This window comes from Clarias gariepinus, chromosome 7 (genome assembly GCF_024256425.1).
Source record: "Clarias gariepinus isolate MV-2021 ecotype Netherlands chromosome 7, CGAR_prim_01v2, whole genome shotgun sequence".
In the NCBI taxonomy this organism is placed as follows: domain Eukaryota; kingdom Metazoa; phylum Chordata; class Actinopteri; order Siluriformes; family Clariidae; genus Clarias; species Clarias gariepinus.
The window spans coordinates 17,845,221-17,866,122 of NC_071106.1; the positions used below are offsets into that span (position 1 = coordinate 17,845,221).

The following is a 20,902-nucleotide window of genomic DNA, read 5'->3' on the forward strand; positions in this document are numbered from 1 at the left end:
CAATCATTATTCCAGCATCTTTAAAGACTAAGGTATCACCAGACTGCACCTCACTAACGCTCACCCTTCTTGGGGTGAAGGTTGTTAAGAAAGGTGTAGAGCCCCCAAAAAATGTGCTGAAAAGTGGTGGGTGGCACTGCTTATCCCAGCAGTTCTCTTGGAGAGATTATTAGAGGATTAGGGGAGACGCTTGTTTCTAAAACATAATGAAAAGACGCTTGGCATGTGATAAGACTTTGAGCTCCGCACTCTTCACCAGCACGCCTCTGGGCGTTTGTGCATTCGTGTAGCAGTTGGTGCAAAACAACAAGCACAGTAACAGTGTGAACAAAATCGACTTGTATAGTGAAGTTCTCATCATACATGGATGTGTTATTTTATCTGGTTCTGGGCCAGGACGTTTCCAAAGTAATGTGTGTGACCAAGGCATTCCCTTTCATTTCTAGTTTGGGTTAGGCTCATGTCTGTTACCATGGCCTCATATTTACAATCCAGGCGTTTTATATTTAATCAGCACAAATGAAAGACATTCTCAAACTTTACAAGAGTACCCAAACATATCCATTTTAAATGTATTACTTAAGTAATTGTCCATGGTTCATATTACACTCACTCACTTTTAACTAATATTTTAACAATCAATTACACAGAAAAACATAATTTTTGGTCAGAAATTAATATTCGCATGGATTCTCATCAACACTATTAAAAAAGTAACCTATTCTGACAAAAGTTTTCGCTGTTGCTTTATGTGAGAAACTGCTAAAACAATTCAAAGCTATTTGCCTCAAACACACTGGTATACAACTGGGTATAAGAAATATTAGTCAAGCATTTTTTGCTATGTCAACACAGGTTAATTATTATTTAATACTTTAATAGGACTTTATTGGGGGAAAAAAACTTATTTTATTACCTTCCCCTACCTATCAGAGCAATGTATAAGAAAGTCAGATTTGCAGTGTGTTTAAAGTACAGTACACAGGTTTGGCAGAAGTGGCGTGTAAGGACCGCCAACTTACACTGGAGCTGAAATTGCCACGAAGCCAATCACTTTCTCCTCATTTGACATTAGAGCTGCTTCGAACTTGTCAGATATAGCAGCTTCAACTGTCCAATTTCTATCCAATGTCACAATCGGCCTTATATGGTTCAGTGATATTTTGAGAACTCATGCTTTTAACATTAGATAAAGAAGCAGCAAAGAGGGTATGATTTCATCACGCGCATTATCACTTGCTTGTGTTCGGCCTAATCCTTAGACTGCGCGTGTACAGTTTGAGTCTGAGTGAGTGCCTTGGCTCAGAAGAACTGTCCGTGACCCTTGGCGACCCCGTCAGCCTAAGCCTCGGTCAGCCAAGTAGGAGGATATGGAGGGACAGAGAGTGAAGCAGGAATGTAAGATTCTCCGGCCGTTATCTTGCCCAGATACACACTCCTTCGGCTCGCAGATAGTGCCGTGTGAGAGGGAGAGACGACGCGATAGAATACGAATGCGAAAGTTCCAAACTGAAAATCATCAACAAAGCCCCGCTTCGATAACAAGGTTTGAGGAAGGGAGGGAGGGAATGAGAAAGAGATTAAGAGGAGGAGGAGGTGGTGGTGAAGGAAAGGTGGAAGGAGAAATGGAGGGAGAGAGGGAGGGGGTGGGTGCGGACCTAGAAATCCTGATAATAAATGAAATCTTAGAAATGAGAGACTATCAAGGCAAAATCAATCATTGAGGTTTGTTGTCCAGGAGGATGGCGCCATGCTGAGATAAAAGAGGAGCGTCCGTCTGGGGGGAGCGATGAAGCAGCCAATCACACACAGGGTTCAGCCAACAAATCCGCACGGTTCAGAGAAAGAGAGGAGGCGAGTTTATTCGACAAGACATCAAAACCCCCATTTGCATATACCCATATACAGCGATTCACTTTTCTTGCTTAATAGAACAGGATTCTCAAACAGTGATAACTTTTACATCTATTTATACTCAGGGTGTTTTATATTTTATACGTTAATATGCAATTTATTAAATTGTTGTCATCCTTTACACCCGGATACGCATTAATAATTTTATGTGTGTGAATAATGAAAGGAGGGGGGGAATGTCTCCAGTGTGTTATCGCTAGTGTTGAACTATTTGGCCAGACAGAAGAAAACTCTGAGCATCACATGACTGGATGGATTTAGAGCACATGACAAAAGGCTTACTAAACACACACACACACATACACTGTGCTCGGTGACCATCACATGAACATTAGTCATTTGGAAATCATGCTAAGAGATCTCCAAACACTAACACTGCTCTTCCTGTTGGCAATATTTATTAGAAATACCCAAATCCTCTTAAAGAAATACAAAAAAATTCATTGCTGTTTGACCCAGGCCAATTACCTTCTTAGATACTCCATCTGCAGTTTCATCTCCCTGGATGCTGCCAGAGAAAGGTCCCCAGAGTGTGTCCACCAACAGGTCCTTACGAGCCACTACCTTAGAATCCTCTGGTCCATCACACAGCTTCAAATTATCTGTTTTTACACACAGAGGAAAATAGGGAGATAAAGGCAGTTTAAAAAACGTGATTCAATGTACTTGAGCACCTCTAGATACACACATTTGAAGAGAAGCTGAAGCAACAGAAAAGCATTTACTCCATTGTCAGGAGACAGCAAATTGTGATAATGCCATAAGCATCCAGGGCTAGGAAACACCTGCCTCACTCTGAGTGGCATACTCTGTCTGGCCTGTCAATCACAGTGACGCTACATAATCACACGTTTTTGTGAGTTCATGTATGCATAGGACTACCATGTGACTCAAGGTGAGCGACATGGGAGATGATGCGTGGTAGCTTTATACCCTGTCATAAAATAGGAAAGAGCTTGTTAGGTGGAGTAATCAATTGTCAGGTGAGCAAATTGGGAAGAAGTTGTGTTGGAGTTGTGGTTAAGGTGAAAGATGGAAACAAACCAAACCAAGCAAAGCAAGTTCAAATCTAAACACTTCTGAATGTGTTGACTTACAATGACTTATTTCTAAATAATTAAAAACAAGTAGCCTTAATCTCACTTTGTGTAACTTTAATGAACAAATACAGAATGGAGTATCTTGACCGAAAGAATAAAAATGTCTGTGCAATGCTCTGCAGTGGACAGTGCAGGACAGTATGGTAGGCTTACAAATCTACTTGCAAATTTTGTCATTTCCATTTCCATGAGACCATATGCCATAATTTTATTTCTTCGGGACAGTGCTTTTAACTCGAACAGGAGTTAAGTGCATCAGGATTACTGCAATGATCACCTGACCAATTTTCTTTCTTCCAAATGCTTTTGCTAGTGCTTTTATAGAAGTTATTATTACAATTATAGCAAAATGTAATCTGTGTAATATTTATACTGCTTATATTTATTTCAAGTGTTTGTATTTGTTGAACTATGGCAACGTTATCTATTCAGCGATGTTTTCTCAGAAATCATCTTTGCCGAGAAATTCTGAGAGAATAGATTCAACTGCTGTCTGGACCACTAGGTGGAGCTTGGTGTTTAGTAAAGATAAAGACCCTGCTTGGAAAGAACAGGCCAAAACAAAAAGAACTTTTGTACTTCCTGTGACAGATAAGTGTAAAACAGGGATAGGAGTCAAGGCTTTGCTGATTCACAGATGCGAGCCTGTCAGAGGAACAGAGAAGAACTCCACATTGAAACAATTCTTTAAAACTCCCACATAGAAGATAAGTCACACACATGGTTAAAGAACAGTCAAGCTACAAGTAAGACCAATTACAGACTATAGCAAAGTCCAGTATGCTTCCTCAGTTAACATACTTCTTTTGCATGTCTAATTCTATAAGGCATGAGTGCCACTTAAATTTCAACCAACTAATCCTTCCACTGCTCTTCTATGCTAAGGCCCCGACTCGCACACCGCACATGCACACACACACACACTCCCCTGCAGGTCCCTCTATGGTTCAGTCTCACTTTCAGGGGTCGGCCTAAAGTGCAGAGGATGATAAGAGTGTTTGTCCAACACTCTCCATGTCAAAACACTCATCTATCTTCCCTGTATCTATCCCCACCAGAGAACAACAGACAAACGCTGATAAAATGGTTTTCCCACAGCCAAAACCTGGAGAAACTGGGAGGGAGAAAAGGAGGAAACATGGCAAGACAGAGAAATCAACTAATATGGAAGTAGAGGGATTGGATCTAGGTGTCACAGACCTGGCTAATACACTGATATATATATATGTGTATATTGGATCTATATACGTATATATATATAATATACGGAGAGAGTAAGGCAGAAATCTAGATGGGAAGAAGTGAAGAACTTTACCCACAGAGCAACACTGAATGACAGAGAAAAGAACAGGTCAGACCAGCCATGCTGACGAAGGTTGGTCATTAACCAGGCTTGTCATTAGCCATCAGAGATTGTGCTGCTATCAACAGTATAAAGTCCAGTGTCCAGGCTTGCTATCACCCCAGCAGCCCAGAAATCAAGAAGGTCTATCAGGGCGCCCAAATCTTAGCATTAGTGCCAGAGCCAAACCCTCACACGAGCCAGTCACTCACAACTCGCAACACAACAGATTTTTACGACGACTTTTCTCTGTCTCACATTTGTTTACAGATGTTTACTTTATGTAGAAGATATTTGGTTCTACCAGTTTCAGTGAGCTGAGAACCAATAAATACAGTTAAAGATATTTACTATGGATATTTGCATTACCAGAACACCAACCTAACATCTCACTCTTGCTTAATGACCTTAACACCTCACTTCTAAAGACCTGATGTCCTTATCATCACGACCCCACCGATCTCCAACACAATGCCTGGCCAAGTGCTCTGATATCATCCCTGTGTCCAGCCTTAGCAACGCCCTGCAATAACCTCGCCAGTCTTATCAATGTGATTGTGTGACCAATGCCCAAAAACTGCATGCTGGCCTTATCAATAGCAATGAATCCACACAGCTCTTATCAATACTGCTCCACACTAGCAGTGTCCACACAACCTTTATCAATAGTTCGAGCACCTGGATGGATTGACTGCTATAAAACAAACGCTCCATCTTTAATGAAATAAGTAATGATGTCGGCCACCTGGAGAGATGGGGAAGGGAGACGAGAGACAAATAGAGGATTTGATATATTTTCCCAACTATCAAGGGACGAAAGTTGATTATATGATTAATCAATTAATAGTGTCATATTTATGCATTTACTATTGCCCTTAAACAACATTAACATTTTTCTTTTCAAATGTAACACCTCAAAAACTAAATTTCTTGTACCTTACCTCCTTTGCTCACTTGAGTCGACTCGCACAAAAAACGGGTTTAAGTTCAAGGTTAGAATCACTCGTTTTCACTTTCAACTCCTCCCTGTATCTGTGTGTGTGTGTGTGTGTGTGTGTGTGTGTGTGTGTGTGTGTGTGTGTGTGTGTGTGTGTGTGTGTGTGTGTGTGTGTGACTCATGCAAACGTTCACATAGCACGACTGGTACAAGGATTAGGACCACTACATTTAGACTGGTTAAATGTGGCAGATCGTTAAATGTAGGTTCTTATATATTTTATATTGGAAATTTAAGTTAAATATCAGGAATAAAAAGTAGTGTGAAAAAACATTTTTAAGTTATAATAACTTTATTTCAAATTTAACTGTATTTTGCCCACTCATGATCCTCACCTTCTGTAGTTTTTGACACTATATGCTCATTAATTATAGAATCCACTCAAATCATACAGTAGGTCTTTAAACTTAAAACCATACAAAATTAGCTTTTACAGTAATGTGATAAGCATACCATACTCAGACACACAAACCTTATTTTAGTGAAAAGAAAGAAAAAAAAGCTTCTGAAATCTGCACTTTATCTATAGCTGATCTTTTCGTGTCTTTTTTTTTACCTACAGGAACCATGTGACAGAAACTCAGCTCTCTGTTTCCGATCATGAGCTCCTTAACAGTGATTGAAACAAGCTAAAAGTCATGCAGTCAGCATTGTGGGGAGCCTGCAGGTGAAATTAAATCCACAGTAAATCCTTGGCAGCATGACTGTCCAAACAAGAGAAATGAAGAATTATTCGCTGTCTGCTGCACCACAAAACCTATATAACCCGAATAAAACGACACAAGATTATCACACTTGAACTACAATGTTTAAAATGAAATATTGACTACATTAAAGAGCATGCTTGAACATCTCCAACTTACTGATGCGGTCCCTGTCCTCCTCTGGCTACATGATCCTCCCTATCACGACTAATTGATTTTTTTTTTTTAAAGACTATTGTTGATATCAAATGAGCGGATCACTGTGCAGGTATTGATTTTTTGACAAAGTACAACAGGAAATCTTTATCTAAGACGCACTCCGACCCCGCACTAATAAGTGGGGTTTAACCTCTGCTTAGCAAAAGACCCACTGCTTTTTTTACCCAGTGTTTTGGAAGTGTGTGCTTGTATATGCATCCTCAATAAGTTAGAAAATAAAGAAAAAAATCCAAAAGAATTTTAAATTCATATGTACAGTTCAAACTGACATAATAAGTCAAAAGGCATCTTGAGCTATTTTGCATTTCGGATTATCCAACAATCCGATTTTAGTCGCTTATTCTCACAGAGTGACCCTCACCGACCCTGCCCTCCCCATCCTTATACACACATTTATATCTTAAGCAGAGTCAAAACATTTAGTTTAAAAAAATACAAATTTCTGGGATCAGCACTGCACATTCACCATCATGGCATCATTTCCATTTTGCCGTCTATTGCCAGAGAGAGATAAGACACCTGCGCTGCCACGCAGATGAGCTTCAACAGAACTTTATCATTGACATTTACTACTGTTTACACAACTAATTTATCTTAACTGTACTTCTGAACCTTTTTCAGCCCAGCACAAGGCCTGGAAAAGAGCACATGCCAAACATGCAGAAGAGCCAATATGTGAGCGGGAAAAATGATAAACTCGACACACAAATGAAAGGCAGAAATGGTTCGATGAATTTAGGAAACAAATAAGGATTCTGCAATCTGCATGTTCAAAATGCGATAGGGAGAGAAAAGAAAGTAGCTATGAAGTGGCATGGAGATGGACATCCTCACAATCTGTGATGAGAAAAACATTTTACTAGATTATCTTCTCTGGTGTTTTTAAAATGTACTGTGAGTGTTACCAAAAGGGGGCGACATGAGTCACATACTCATTAAAAGGATTTGGCAAAATTATGGCAACAGACTTAATGCGTTGGAGAGCTTTAGAACTTTTTTATAAATAAAAATTTCTTATTATGATGGTCGCCACTTAGAAACGTGATTGGTGTGCTTTGGCTTTCTTATACACACAAGAAAATAATAATAATACTTTTATACATTATGTTCATTATTTTTGCCTTTTTTTATTTAATGGTTAATCTCTTGGTCATACTGAAGATGCTATTTATGTAGTAGATACATACTGGCCTTTTTATAAATTAAATAACACGCTAATATATTAACTCTGCTCTGTGATCCATTTTAAACATTTCTTACATTTCACATCACTAATCATTATTGATTTCCTGCAAAGTGTGTGGTGTTTGTTAACAAAAGAAATGTCCTCGGACAGAATTTGGATACTACGGGATCTTTTTCCTTTCAGACTGAAACTGAGACATACTGTACAGACTCTTGAAAAACAATGCAGCTCTGAATAATGAAGCCAGAAATACATTTTCTCTCAGCATAGACTTGAAGTCTATCACTGTTATGCATGTTGTCTTAATTTATGCATGGTCATTAGGTTGTGCTATTCTTTTTCGCTGAATGTGTCTGTCTCATTGTAAAAAATAAAATAAAAAATTAATTAATTAACTGACAGGTTAAACATGCTTCAGAAAAGAACGAGTGTGGAATTTCACATGCTTTTAATTATTTAGGTCTAACTGCTAACCTACATATATGTGTAAGACTTGCCTGCGTGTGTGTGTGTGTGTGTGCCTGCGTTAAGTCTTGCTTTCTCTGTCCTCTACCACTGTTACCCTCTCATAAATTGAAAGTAGAGACCTTCCAGTAACTCCTCCTGATTATCACACATAAATTAATTAGAAAATGTTTCTTGACATTCTCGGTGCATAGGCAGGAGGGGAAAAAAAGACTCCGGCAAAAGCACTAAATTAATTGTACGGTATGTGACTTTGATAATTAATTCAATAATTATTTCATGTCTACTTTAGCGACTCTTGGCTTTAAATAGGTCGTTTAAATGATAGTGTCAAGTGAATTTAGATTTTATAGAGGAAAAAAAGGAAAAAGTATCACTCCGTGTCTACGCTACAGCTCTTGATTTTTATAATTAACAGAAAAATACAGATACAACACTGTCACTAATTAAAAATGGTTTTAGATGAGTAATCTGCAGAAGTGGCTGACAAAGAAGGACAGCATGGAACAATAGGAACAAAACACGGTTTACTATTTTTCGCGTTGTCCTTTTAGAGTGCTTTTAAAAGCATCACGTCTTCAGTGGGTAGTGACTTGGTTACTGCTATAGGGTATTTTTTGGAAGATAAATGCGCGCTGCATTAAACTCGAGACTCTATGTCAAACTTTAAGTGGTGTCACATCCTTGGAAAATGAGAAGAAATATTTAAGGAGAAATACACCCATAATTCTATTTCATGTCACGTTGCAGACACCATCGTTATTAACCTGATTCTGTTAATAATCAAGATTGTAATGGAATACAAGTAATGATGCTATGTATCCAGAACACCAAATTCAAAGTGTGTTAAAGTGTGTGTACTCAGCACACAATATGTTTCCAATTTTAATATTTTTAATTTCAATATGTTTCACAAATTGAAAGTTTCTCGCTTAAAAAAAAAAAAAAAAACTCTTAACCCCTTTTTTTTTTAAAAAACATCACTGATGCTTGTTTAACTATAAAGTAAAATCACCTTCTCATACTCATAAAACAGCTTTCACTCTTTCACTACATTTTAAAGTTTGACTCTGGGGATTTGTGCTCATTCCCGCACAAGAGCACTGATGAGATCAGATGATGAAGCGTGGGACGCAATAAATATTCCAGTTCATCCCAAAGGTGTTTAATGGGATTCCAATCCTTTTCTGCATTTCCATATATTCAGCTTGTCTACTTTCTATTAACCATGGATCATTAATCTGCTTAAATATCACACAATAATGGACTGTTAGCCTTACACGCTGCACATTCACTATGCATATATCCCAACTCCTCTTGACCACATTCTCGTGCTTGCCAGATACATACTAAGACTGATTGCTGTGTCTCTTGAGCGTGCACGCACACACCCACACACAAACACACACACAGCAGAATGGGAAGTTGGTGGAGGAGAGATAGAAGGCTTCAAGGAGCAAAGCCAAACTACATTTTAAAGTTTGACTCTGGAGCAAGAAAGGACAGGAAGTGGCAGAAAGGCTCAGGCATCTGATAGGATGGCGATCGAAGTAGCAGTATCCAGGTCACATGGTGCAGGCGGTGTGATAAACGCTGCTCTAGATTACACACCACACCTCTCAATCATCAGCACGACACCAGTGTCACACACGGAGCAGGAGCTGGGGATAAGAGTAAGGGGATAAGGGCATGTTTCCTAACTTTTCAATCATTGTGTGAACGATGTATGTACTGTAGACGGGGACATCGTTCACACAAGGCAAGCTTCTAAAACTCACAAATCAACTCACACCAAACTCTCAAGGCGTTTCCTGTGACATATATTAAACTGTCGTTACACTTTACTTTCAACCACTTTCATCCCACAACCAACCGCGCTTACACTACAATGCAGGTGTGTGTGGAACAGATGCCAAAAACAGTAAATAATGATTTACTTTAACTATTTTACCACCAAATTGTGGAAAAATGTCAAAATCAGTCTTATAGCACCCTTAGTATCAGTGCAATGCTTGAATCAAAAATAGCAAAGACATTTTTACTACATAAACATACAGATGTACAGTATGATGAAATGCCAGTTATGTGCTTGCACTTAGTTCATGTAAGGTTTTATTGGATAAATAAGACACTCTACGCCCTTTCTTTCTACTTTTCTACCGCAAGAGATAACCAAAGAACCCTAACAATTCATTTGAAACCATATAGTCAGTTTTTTTGTTTTAAACCCTGATCTTTAGTTTACACTGGGTTCTAACAGTAGCTTGTTAGCAGTGGACAGACATTCTTGTGTGTTTTTTTTGGGGTTCTTTTGGCCGGCTTTTTTCAATTTGCAGAGGAAACTAATTCATGGCAACTTTAAGCATTCTAAACTTTCCAAAGCCGACTGAAATTAGATGGACATAATGAATGATCAATCACCCAAGTCGAATGGTTAACACATGATAGTGCGTGATGTCTATAGTCACTACAATACATCTCACTCATTCATCTTCTACAGTATACTGCTTATCCTGTACAGGGTCACGCAGGAGCATATGTTCTGGGACTTCGGGCACCTGGACAGGTTTACAATCCATCACAGGCAACAAGCACACACACACTATGGGCAATTTGGAATCACCAATTATCCTAATCTGCATATCTTTGGATTGTGGGGGAAAACCGGTGAACCTAGAGAAACCCTCCAAGCAAAGGGACAACATGCAAACTCTATACACAGACCCGAAATCAGGACTTGAACCCTCGACACTGGAGATATGTGCTATCCACTACAACACAACACTGGCTTACAGACTCATAACTAATTTAATATTCAATTATAACTGAAGGGTAGTTCAGGTAGTGTACAATGTAGTACAGATACAGTACACAGACCAGCATAAAAACTAAATTGAAAAAATATATATATATTTATTTATTAATTATATATATTTTTTATGAAAAAAAAATAATTAAGGGGCTTTAAATTTAAAATACCAATTGCATAAAAAATGTTTCTCATTCAGTTTATTCGGGCAAATTTCTCATATAGACATTTCTATTCAAGCTCATTTAAGTAAACACTTTTAATAGCATAACAGTACATTAAAGTTTAATCACTACTAAATAGTGTTTCCAAGACTAAAGTGCTTTTTTCAAATAGGTAAAGAGGAAAAGAAAAGATCAAAACATGCACAGAAAGAGAGAGAGAGAGAGAGAGAGAGAGAGAGAGAGAGAGAGATTACAGATTGACCTGAGCTGTGGGGTGAGACAGCAATGATGCCAGGTTTTGGGGTAGGGACGGTATGTGTGGTTTGGTGCGGTGCGGTGTGGTGTGGTGTGTGGCGTGCTTGTTCACAGGAGAAGCAGGGAAAAAGGGACGGGGGTTAACGGTCTGACGTTGAGCCGCCTCTGTTCAAGCCCAGATAACAGCTCCGTCTGAGCCCATCATACCACTGCACAACCACAGCCACCTCTCAGGAAGAAATAAAGACAGATTGAAGAGAAAGAGATGATAAACCTGACAACTAACTGAAAATCATAAAACTTCCCATAGGCCTCTATGGAACACTGGTTCTCTTCTTTTAGAGATATATATATATATATTTTTTTTTTATTACCAAGACACATTCCCACCCACACAACCATTAAAAAGCAACAACATGAAGGAAAAAATACAGTGAACTCATATGCACTCGTTTTTTTTTTTTATTCTTTTTTTCCCCCACCCACCTCAAACGATCTCAATCATACCACACAGCTTTTCACAAAAGATTGTGATAAAATTATTCCTTTACTTTCTAATAATACCGGCCTCTTTTTTAAATAGAAAACTAATACCCATAATCACATTTCCAGTGTAAAAGTTCACTACAGAATTTGTACAAATACCTTTTTTTTTTTTATTCAAAGAGTTGTTGAACAGTGCTTGAGTCTTTAATATTGATCAGCCTATAGTGATCAAGCCTTCCACAGTAAGGTCAAATGAGGACAAAGAGCTAAGGATAATTATGTCTTATTCACGAAAAGGCACGGCTGCTATTGTTCGGGTTTCTTCCATGAACAATAGTATTGTAAAAAAAAAAAAAAAATTGCAGCTCCATAGAGAGTCAAACAGCTGCAAACACAAGGAAAAGCTCTTTTCCACTCATGTCCTTGTGTTCTTGTGAAATGATGGCAGACTGAAATAAGCTGATGTAGGAGGTGTGTGATTTGGCTTTGAAATGTGGAGCGGGATTGGACATTGTATTTGCACGGTGCGGTGTAGAGATCTGAAGCGCAGCATTTCAACTGAGAAACAATAGAGACAGGAGGAAGACTAAAATGACACTCCAGCGCATTCTGCTTTCTCAGTCAAGTGTTTTAGACTGAGTGAGATAAAGGCTACACACTACTTTCCCTTTTGTCTCTCTGAGAACGATCCGAATATGTTCATTAAACACTTGCTGGCATGTCATTCCTACTCATGGTCTAAATTAAAGGGAAAATGATTAACGATTGACAGAAACAGATATTTTTCAGTTTACTTGCTTATTAGCATAAAAACTAATCACAAATAAATTGCTAATTATTTACTGCTCCCGTATAAAACCTATAATTCTTTTTTTTGCTAACTCATCTTTAAAATATTTATGCTTTTACTACATTAAAAGTGAGAGGAAAAAAAGACATTACACAAGCCATTACATAAGGCAAAATTTGGTTTAATAATTTCCGATTCTCAGATCACTCTTTTTCCCCTTCTCTTCTTGCTCCCCCTCTTCTCTTCCCTCCCCTCCTTGTCGCCCTGCACGCTCCTGATATGTTTTCAATTTGCCAGAGCTCAGGACTCTTCAGGAAGCCTATGCAGATTTGCCGGCGTGTCTGCTGACAGTGGAAAACCTGGACTGCACCTCGGCACCTATCAGGCCGCCTCCAGACCACTCGTTAATGCCAACTCGGCCAAATAATTTATCAGCGTTTAAATGCCATTGATAATGCGCACACCCAGCTTCCCTTGATCTGCTAGAATTAAATATGATCAACACCCGCACTGGGTAAATACGAATAATTATTATTATAGCTCCCATTATCATGGTTTATGCTGTAATTTAAATTACTGGGTGGATAAGAAAGTGTGTGTGTGTGTGAGCATATACGTACACATATGTGTGTGTAGCATAGTGTAGACAGACAGTTAGAAAGACAGACATTTAGAGAGAGAGAGAGAGAGAAAAAGCGCAGAAGAGCAGAGTGACAGGCAGGCAGCTAGAAGGGATTACTTCAATGGTCATTTGCATATCAAGAATTTTAAGTACAGAGGAAAATATCAAACCCTCCAGCCAGCAAGGTCATTCCGAAGATAATATTTTCTTCATAATTTATTTTGCATATCATGCAGCAGGACACGTTATAGATTAAAAACGCCGCTCCGCCCTATCAAATTGTGACACTTGAGCCTAACCACCACCTATCATTCCATTTCATACGACTCCACCCAATAAATGGCATTACTACAAAGATACGGCAGCAGTTAACCAAACTCATAAACCATCACCAGCACTCTTGATTTCGCCTTTTTAAAACTGGATAACTGATGACACCACAATGTTTGCTCCTTGCGCATACTGTAATACAATAACACATTGTATAGTGTACAATATTTTCGTTAAAGGCATTATTGCATGAACAGGGATCAAATATTAAAAAAATATGGATAACCTGTTCAACATAAAAATAGATGTTGATCATTAATACCTCGGGGCTATATTAGAGAAATGTCCTAACTGTAAGATCCTATCTTATCTTTTTAGTAACTATGACACCTGCAGTTAAGATCTCATTCAAGGACAATAACTATTACAGAATAACCATTTCTGGATATTTTCCCTTATCTTGACTCCAGATAGGAAAAGAGGTTTACAGAAGCACCCTAACTCACCAGTCCTCTAAAGATAGTCCTTTAGGGTAACGTTAGAGTACAGTTAAACATTAAACTATAATTTAAGCTAATTGTGGTTTATGTTCTATTTTAAATTTAATATGTTAAATTATATTAATATACCTCTAAATATGTTAGGAGATGAATGAAGCCTTTATTTACTTGTTACTGTCTAGCACATCATCAATGAATATAATACTATTAAAATTTATTTATTTATTTACTTACTTTTTAAGCTATAGTTAATGTTCTATTGTTGATTTATTCTGTACTAGTCTTGTGTTCATGCACAAGACTAGTACTAGTGCACTTAAATGGCTTTTAGGTGGTATCGCTGGTAGCAGGGTTTTAGCAAATATGGTTCATCTATGCATTTTTTTTTCGGCTCTACGTTTATTCCTTCACACAAGTTTTATTTTGGGGTTTTTTTATTGCCAAAATGTCTCACTACCTCAAAGTGGCAGAAAACTTTTTTTATATACTTACAGCACCTCTCTATCAGATAACATCAGATCTCAGTCTCCAGGTGATGACCCTGCAGTTCCCCATCACCATCAACTCCGCTAACAGTTAACCTCAACTTAAATGTATAAAGCATAACTCCAGCAACACATGGCACCTAATTATCATTTATAGAAGACAGGCATCAGTAAGGACAAGGGTGAAAAATCCTCCATTTGTCCATATGTCACTGCATTTCATATTTAGCTACAGTAGTTTGCTAAGCAGGCATAACGGGTGGGGCATAAACTTAAGTGTTACTGGAACATCATGACAGATTCACTTCGACTTCCTGCTTGATCAGAATCAAATCATGGCTCTAAAGCCATTTAATGGGGACTTTAATGACCGAACCTAACAGAAATGACATGACTTTTAACTGTTTTTACAGAACTGTTTATTAGCAATATAGCCTTACAGTGACATTGCTTTACAATGTTTACAAGAAAAGCTGTATTACTCTGGCTAAATCTGAAAAAGCAAAGTACAACTTTTATACAGCAATATATAGTAATACAGTAAGTGAGAGGAGAATATCAAACAAATCCAAAAACCTGTACTCAAAAACAGGAACAAATAGTGATGGATCCTACCCTGCACCTTTAATACTAAATCATTTGTTGCTACTAAAAAATACCTGCTTTTTTTTTTAAACAAAAAACACATAAAACAGCACAATCTACCTTCTAATATGCTGTTATCCCATTTACATTTGTGTTGTCATACTGAGATCCACCCAGACCTATTTCTGCAGAGTGCAGATTAACGGATGCCAGTGTACCATAAAGTTGCACCCATCAGCAGCATGAATTTTCCTAACATACTGTGCTACCAAGCAGCCATAAAAAAAATAGCGAGGTGAAACTCAGGTGTGACCGCTACTTAATAATCAGCAGCTCATTCAGTCTTTGAACACAGTCATGTCCACTAGTTTTCTGTTGGCTCATAAGCCCAAGGTTCCTGATTTCAGATTGGAAATTCACCCAGATGAGGCTAAATTGACGAGTAGCCACAGGGTTAATAAACCACAGACTACTATGTTTTCTAATTACCATCATTATTTTTGTCTTCGTGTGTCTGTTGGTGATTCCAAGTTCAATTCCACCTTCAAAAACACTTCGAAAGTGCCCTCAGTTAAATAAATGTGTGAAGGTGTATGTGCAAGTTTGCCCCATCCAGGGTATATTTCTGCTTCACACCCAGTGTTCCTGGGACAGACTCCGGATACAACACTACCCTGACCATAACAAGACAGTAACTGAAGTTAACTGACGGACTTTATTAATTACTTGATATTTATATTGACGAGCCACAGAAGACATTTGAAATATAAAATGTAAACAACCAAGTATTTTAATTAGCATAATTCTAATTAAAATGGTTTGAGAGGATGAAGCAGTGGCCTCAATTTCTTGGCCTTCGAGTTCAAATTTAATGAAATCATGGCACGGGTCTGGGTCTTCTTTTACACATCCCTCAAACCCAGACTGCATCTACATGTGCTAATGCAATTTGATAAAATTCCACATTCCTATCTGTTCCACTCTCTGTGGTTTGTTAGAAAAAGTGTGATAGAGAACAAACCAACATATGAGTGAGCGTGACTCCTGCAGCCACTTGGCTCCTGACATTCAAGGAAGCAGAAAAAAGACAAGAAGGAAGGAGTGCGAGCTTGCATGTGAAGGGGGGGGGGGGGTGTTTGTAGTGATGGAGAGACTGGTGTTGTGGGGGTGTTGTGACGATAAGAGAAAAATTCAGACCGGTCAAAGTTTCCCTTTTGCCAATCGTGCTCCTGATAAAGGCAGCGTCTGCTCTAGTACTGATAGAAGGGCTATCTCTCTTCTTCTCCCCTTCTCTCCCTCTTCCACTCTCTCTCTCTCGGCAGTTAGTTTGTGAAGAAGAATGCGAAAAAAAAAAAAAAAAACTATCACACTCCAATCACCAGCATGGCCATCAAGTAACAACCACACAGCAATTGTTCCAATTACTGTAACACTCAATTCAATTTTATGATAATCTAAACATCCTCAATACAAAGAATAAAAAAAAAAAAAAAAAAACTGTTTTGTATTCTGCAATAAAAATAATCTAAAATATTTCAGGACCTAATTAACCACTTGCTAATGTAATTAAATACTCAGTTATTATAACTGCATAAGTTTGATCAAGGACACAGCATGTGGCAATCTCTGTGTTTTTAGTGCTGACCACATACAACCTTATCGGAGGCTTCTGAGGAAGGTGTACTGTATATAATTTAGGTTGGGGGGAAAAAAAAGAATATATATCTTGAATGCCTAATGTTAAAAATCACTATACTCGGGCTGTAACAGTAGTAAATTACTGTGTGTATGAACATACAGTTTTTATGACATGCCTAATGAATAATGAGTTTGATTTAATACCTTAAAACCTTCTATTTAATATACATGTATGACGGGCCTTTCAGGCAAACTGGGCTGTGATGAAATGTATCTTTAAATGAAGGCATAAAGCAGATTGATATTTAAAGAATACTTTGAGCACAGTACAGTGATGAGACCTGTATGATCTTAGCCGCGGTAAAACATTTCTATGATTCTAAAGTTTTAAAGGAGACCAGACAACTGCAAATGACGAGGTGACTGCAGCCATTCCCATGAGGAAGGGGTTTAATAACCAAAAGGAGATCTGTTTTTGCAGGACATTGCACGACCTCATACTGCCCACCACACCAGCTGCATATTACAGGAACTCAGCTGGAAGTTATTGCCACATCCCCTTTAAAGTTCTGACCTCACTCTAAGCCATTTCTACCTTTTTAGGCCATTAAAGGAGTTCCTGGGAGGCCAGTGTTCGATCATGCCTCCGGTGTACACTAGTGACACACTGGGATAAGTGCATTAGTGTAGTAGGGCATTATGTAGAGAAGTAAAACAAGATTTTACTCTCTTGACTATGTTCTGATATTCTGCACAAACAAAAAGTCCTGATTTGACTTGAACATCCCTCCTGCTGATTTTATAAACACTGGACTTAAGACTAAACAGTTATCATTCTAAGCACTGGGTAAGGTTTTTATTATTTTAGGATTTCGTCTACAAAATATCTTTATAACTGAACCTATAGTAGGAAAGGAGGAGGTCCACTAGGACCATTCCTTTTTGTAGTATGCAAACAGCTGACACCTGCACACACACGCTGCCAAATTGTGCTGATGCACTCGCTTGCCCCTTTATTAAATATGTCTGCTTTTTTTGTTTCTCATATGGGCACACTTACAGATTTACACTATATGTTTCTTTTCCTCCACATTTTATGTTAAAAAAATATACAACCATAGCACCATGTTAATTTAAACTGGTGTGATGAAAGTGATTCAGTGAATTGAACCTAAATATTATCTGGTCAGGTACGATGCTATGGACGTCCCATTAACAGGCATGGCAGATCGGTTTTATACAGTATAGCGCGCGGCTACAAAGTAGGGGGTTGTGCTAACTGAGTACATACAAAAGATTAGACAATTCAACCCAGCCTCCAACATATCTTTGATGACATGTTCTTTCTGTCTTTTTGCTTTTTGGGCATGCAGATGATTTCTAGAAAAGACTAGAAAACCAAAAGAACCATTATTTATATACATTTAGGCTCTGCATTACTGTGTTACTGCATTACATTTAGAGCATCCTTCAAACACTGGAACCATATCAGCATTATCTGAACCTCTGATTGAGCTTCTCTACTAAACCTAAAAACCTACTGAAGAAATACAGGTTTTAAAATTCAGCAGAAAAAAAATGTTCCACACATTATGTGAAAATCTCAAATAGAGCCACTACATGACTGATATGGCAGAAGTCCATCGTGGTGATGGAGATCTTTAATCCATGAACATGTATTAGCCTAGGTTAAAATTAAAAAAAAAAGGACGAAAGAAAAAAGAATCTTATTTTTATGTGGTTTTGATTTATTATATTTTATTAGCCAGCTAATAAATGCTATAAAAATCCCCATGCAAATGGTATGACTTGGCCAGAATACGCTACAGTACTTTAAGTATTGACCAGTTTGTGTTAGAGTTGGGGAGGCAGTATAAAGTCAGGTGACGCAAGAGAAACTGACTTTTTTTTCTCCCCACCCTGTCTAGTCACCTGTCAAGTTCACCTGTCTAGATTTTCTAAGTTCAAAGGTGACTGATCTGAGCTATTTTATTTCTACTACAGCTTCTCATCATCGATAATAAGTTGTGCTAAAAACCTGACAGGTCAACTACTGTTATTCTGAAAAAAAGTTATTACTTTATGACAACTCCACCTATGACATCAGGACATTCAGGAGACTGTACGCAATGACTTCTGTACATAAGAAACTGCAGACTGTGACTCATACATCATTCAGATGGCAATAAAAGACAGACTGGTCTAAGCTAACGAGTGGCGACACTAACCTGGCCCATTCCACTTTGGCTCCACTTCCTCCTCCGCCTCCTCCTCTTCCATCTGCTGGTCTTCCTCATCGCTGGCTTTCCAGCCTTTCTCATCCTCCTCATCGATGTCTGGCGTGTCTGGAGACTCGTGTGTTCTGGGCTCTGTTTAAAAAAAACCAAAAAAAAAAACCACATGGTTTACAACCATTTTAAAATGACTTTATTCTAAGGGCATGTTGGACTGCACAGAGGTGCTTTTACGGGTGTGCCGGCTCCTGTCTAATGATCAAAGACAGTTTAAATAAAAGTCCTCATACACCAGTAACCCGATGCCTCCCCGCACACTCGGCTCCTTTTGATTCGCCAAGTGAAGAAAGCCTTAAAGGTAATGTTGGTCTCCCTTTCATTAAAGCAAATCCTTGTCATCAGTGCCCATCTCTTAGTCCTTGATGGAAGTGATTAGTAAGCTCCTCTGATCAAGACGATCACCTTTCTGATAGAATTCTCTGTCATTCTTTGTGTCTATCCCACACACACACTGAAGTATCACTGTACCAACTGTGAAACTAATGATACTTCGTGAGCACTGACAGAGGGCCATCTTTCTCTTTAACTCTGTTTTTCTTCCTCATGCCCCCCCCAACACCACACCAACTACCCCACCCTAAAACAAGCTTATCCGCATGCACAAAGACAGTGTTTACCCTCGCATTCCCACAGCGATAAAGCGGTGATAGCCACCGATCGATACTAGCCATAAACGTCAATCTGCGTGACTGCTATTATTAATGTAATAGGAGACAGATTAGATCTGCATTGTCAAATAAATCTCACTCACACACACACACACACACACACGTACACAATCACACATTCACCCAGAAGACATGCTTACTCAGAGCACTTTTATATACACAAATACATGTACAAACACATGTCCTGTGCCTCATATGCTTATGACTTGCTCTCCTCCCAACCTAAACAGTGCCATTATTTTCAGCTATAAATCACATTGAATGGCACATTGATTTTATCCTGCAGTGCTCAGCTGGGATAGTGGAGCTGGAGCCACAGTTATTGCATTTAATATTATCAATATTATCTCTCATATCATCAGAGCTGAGACGGCAGGTATCGGGAAAAGGGGGGCCTTCGCTGGCATCAGCCCTGCTCCTCAACCCCCCGTTCTGCTCTTTCCAACACACACACACACACACACACACACACACACACACACACACACACACACACACACACACACACAGACACACAAAAAAAAAAACTGAACCACATATATACATCTGATAAGAGCAACTTCCTCTGTCACACCTGGAGGGCAAAGTCACCCAGCTAGATTCAGTACAACTCCCCAGCCTCGATCCTCTCTCATTTCTCATAAATCTGCTCTGTTTAGTTACAGTTGAAACAATTTAGATAGTCCAAGAACATGGGTTAAGCTCTTCTCAAAGGAGTACACAAGTGTGTATAGTGTGCATGTGTGCAAACACTTCTATTAATAAAAAAATACTACAATTCATTTATGTCTAGGGGGGGTTGCTGTTCGCTTCAATCAATGTTTATGTAAAAAAAACTTTCATGAATTTGGCAAAGGCATTTGTAGGTGAGGCTCTAAACCAGTATAATATATCCCACGTCAGAGACGCGACTACTTCTTCGGGTGGATAAAAATATGGCTGTGAGCATTGTTCCAACTTTGCAATAGAGACAGCCTTTTTAAGACATTCTCTTATCTTTTTCTACAACTTTTATTTTTAGAGTGCAGTGGTATTAGGTCGTAATTTGCATTATACACTGACATATCTGAAATGTTTGCAGACAGAGCTTAACATCTTAAAAGATTTACAATTCCAGGAATGCTTTAGCCTCACACTGACCTCAACATGATTGCTTTGGCTTTCCCACCTCTGCGCTGATGTGGACAAAGACCCATTAACATCATCATCGTCATCATTTCAAAATTCAGCACATCCCCTATGTGGTATCATAATAGTGATGCTGTTAATAGATGGTGTACTGTACAGCATTATGTATCCTGTGACTGGTTAAATGTTTTTTTTTTTCCTAGGGTGGTTATCAAGTGGTTATCGCCTGTGTCTTTCTCTCCCAGATGGTGGATAAGAGCGCTGGCCTTTATTAGCCAGTG

General features: G+C 38.6%; 1 protein-coding gene across 1 annotated transcript in view; it reads right to left on the reverse strand.

Moving 5' to 3' along the window:
• The window catches only part of zfpm1 (zinc finger protein, FOG family member 1), a 73,749-nt gene that overhangs the window by 13,243 nt on the left and 39,604 nt on the right, over positions 1-20,902 (reverse strand). Inside the window, exons 3-4 of the mRNA XM_053500337.1 lie at positions 18,760-18,900; positions 2,383-2,516 (exon numbers count right to left, since the gene is read on the reverse strand). Coding sequence (XP_053356312.1) covers positions 2,383-2,516; positions 18,760-18,900 — 275 coding nt within the window. The remainder of the gene's footprint in view (positions 1-2,382; positions 2,517-18,759; positions 18,901-20,902) is intronic.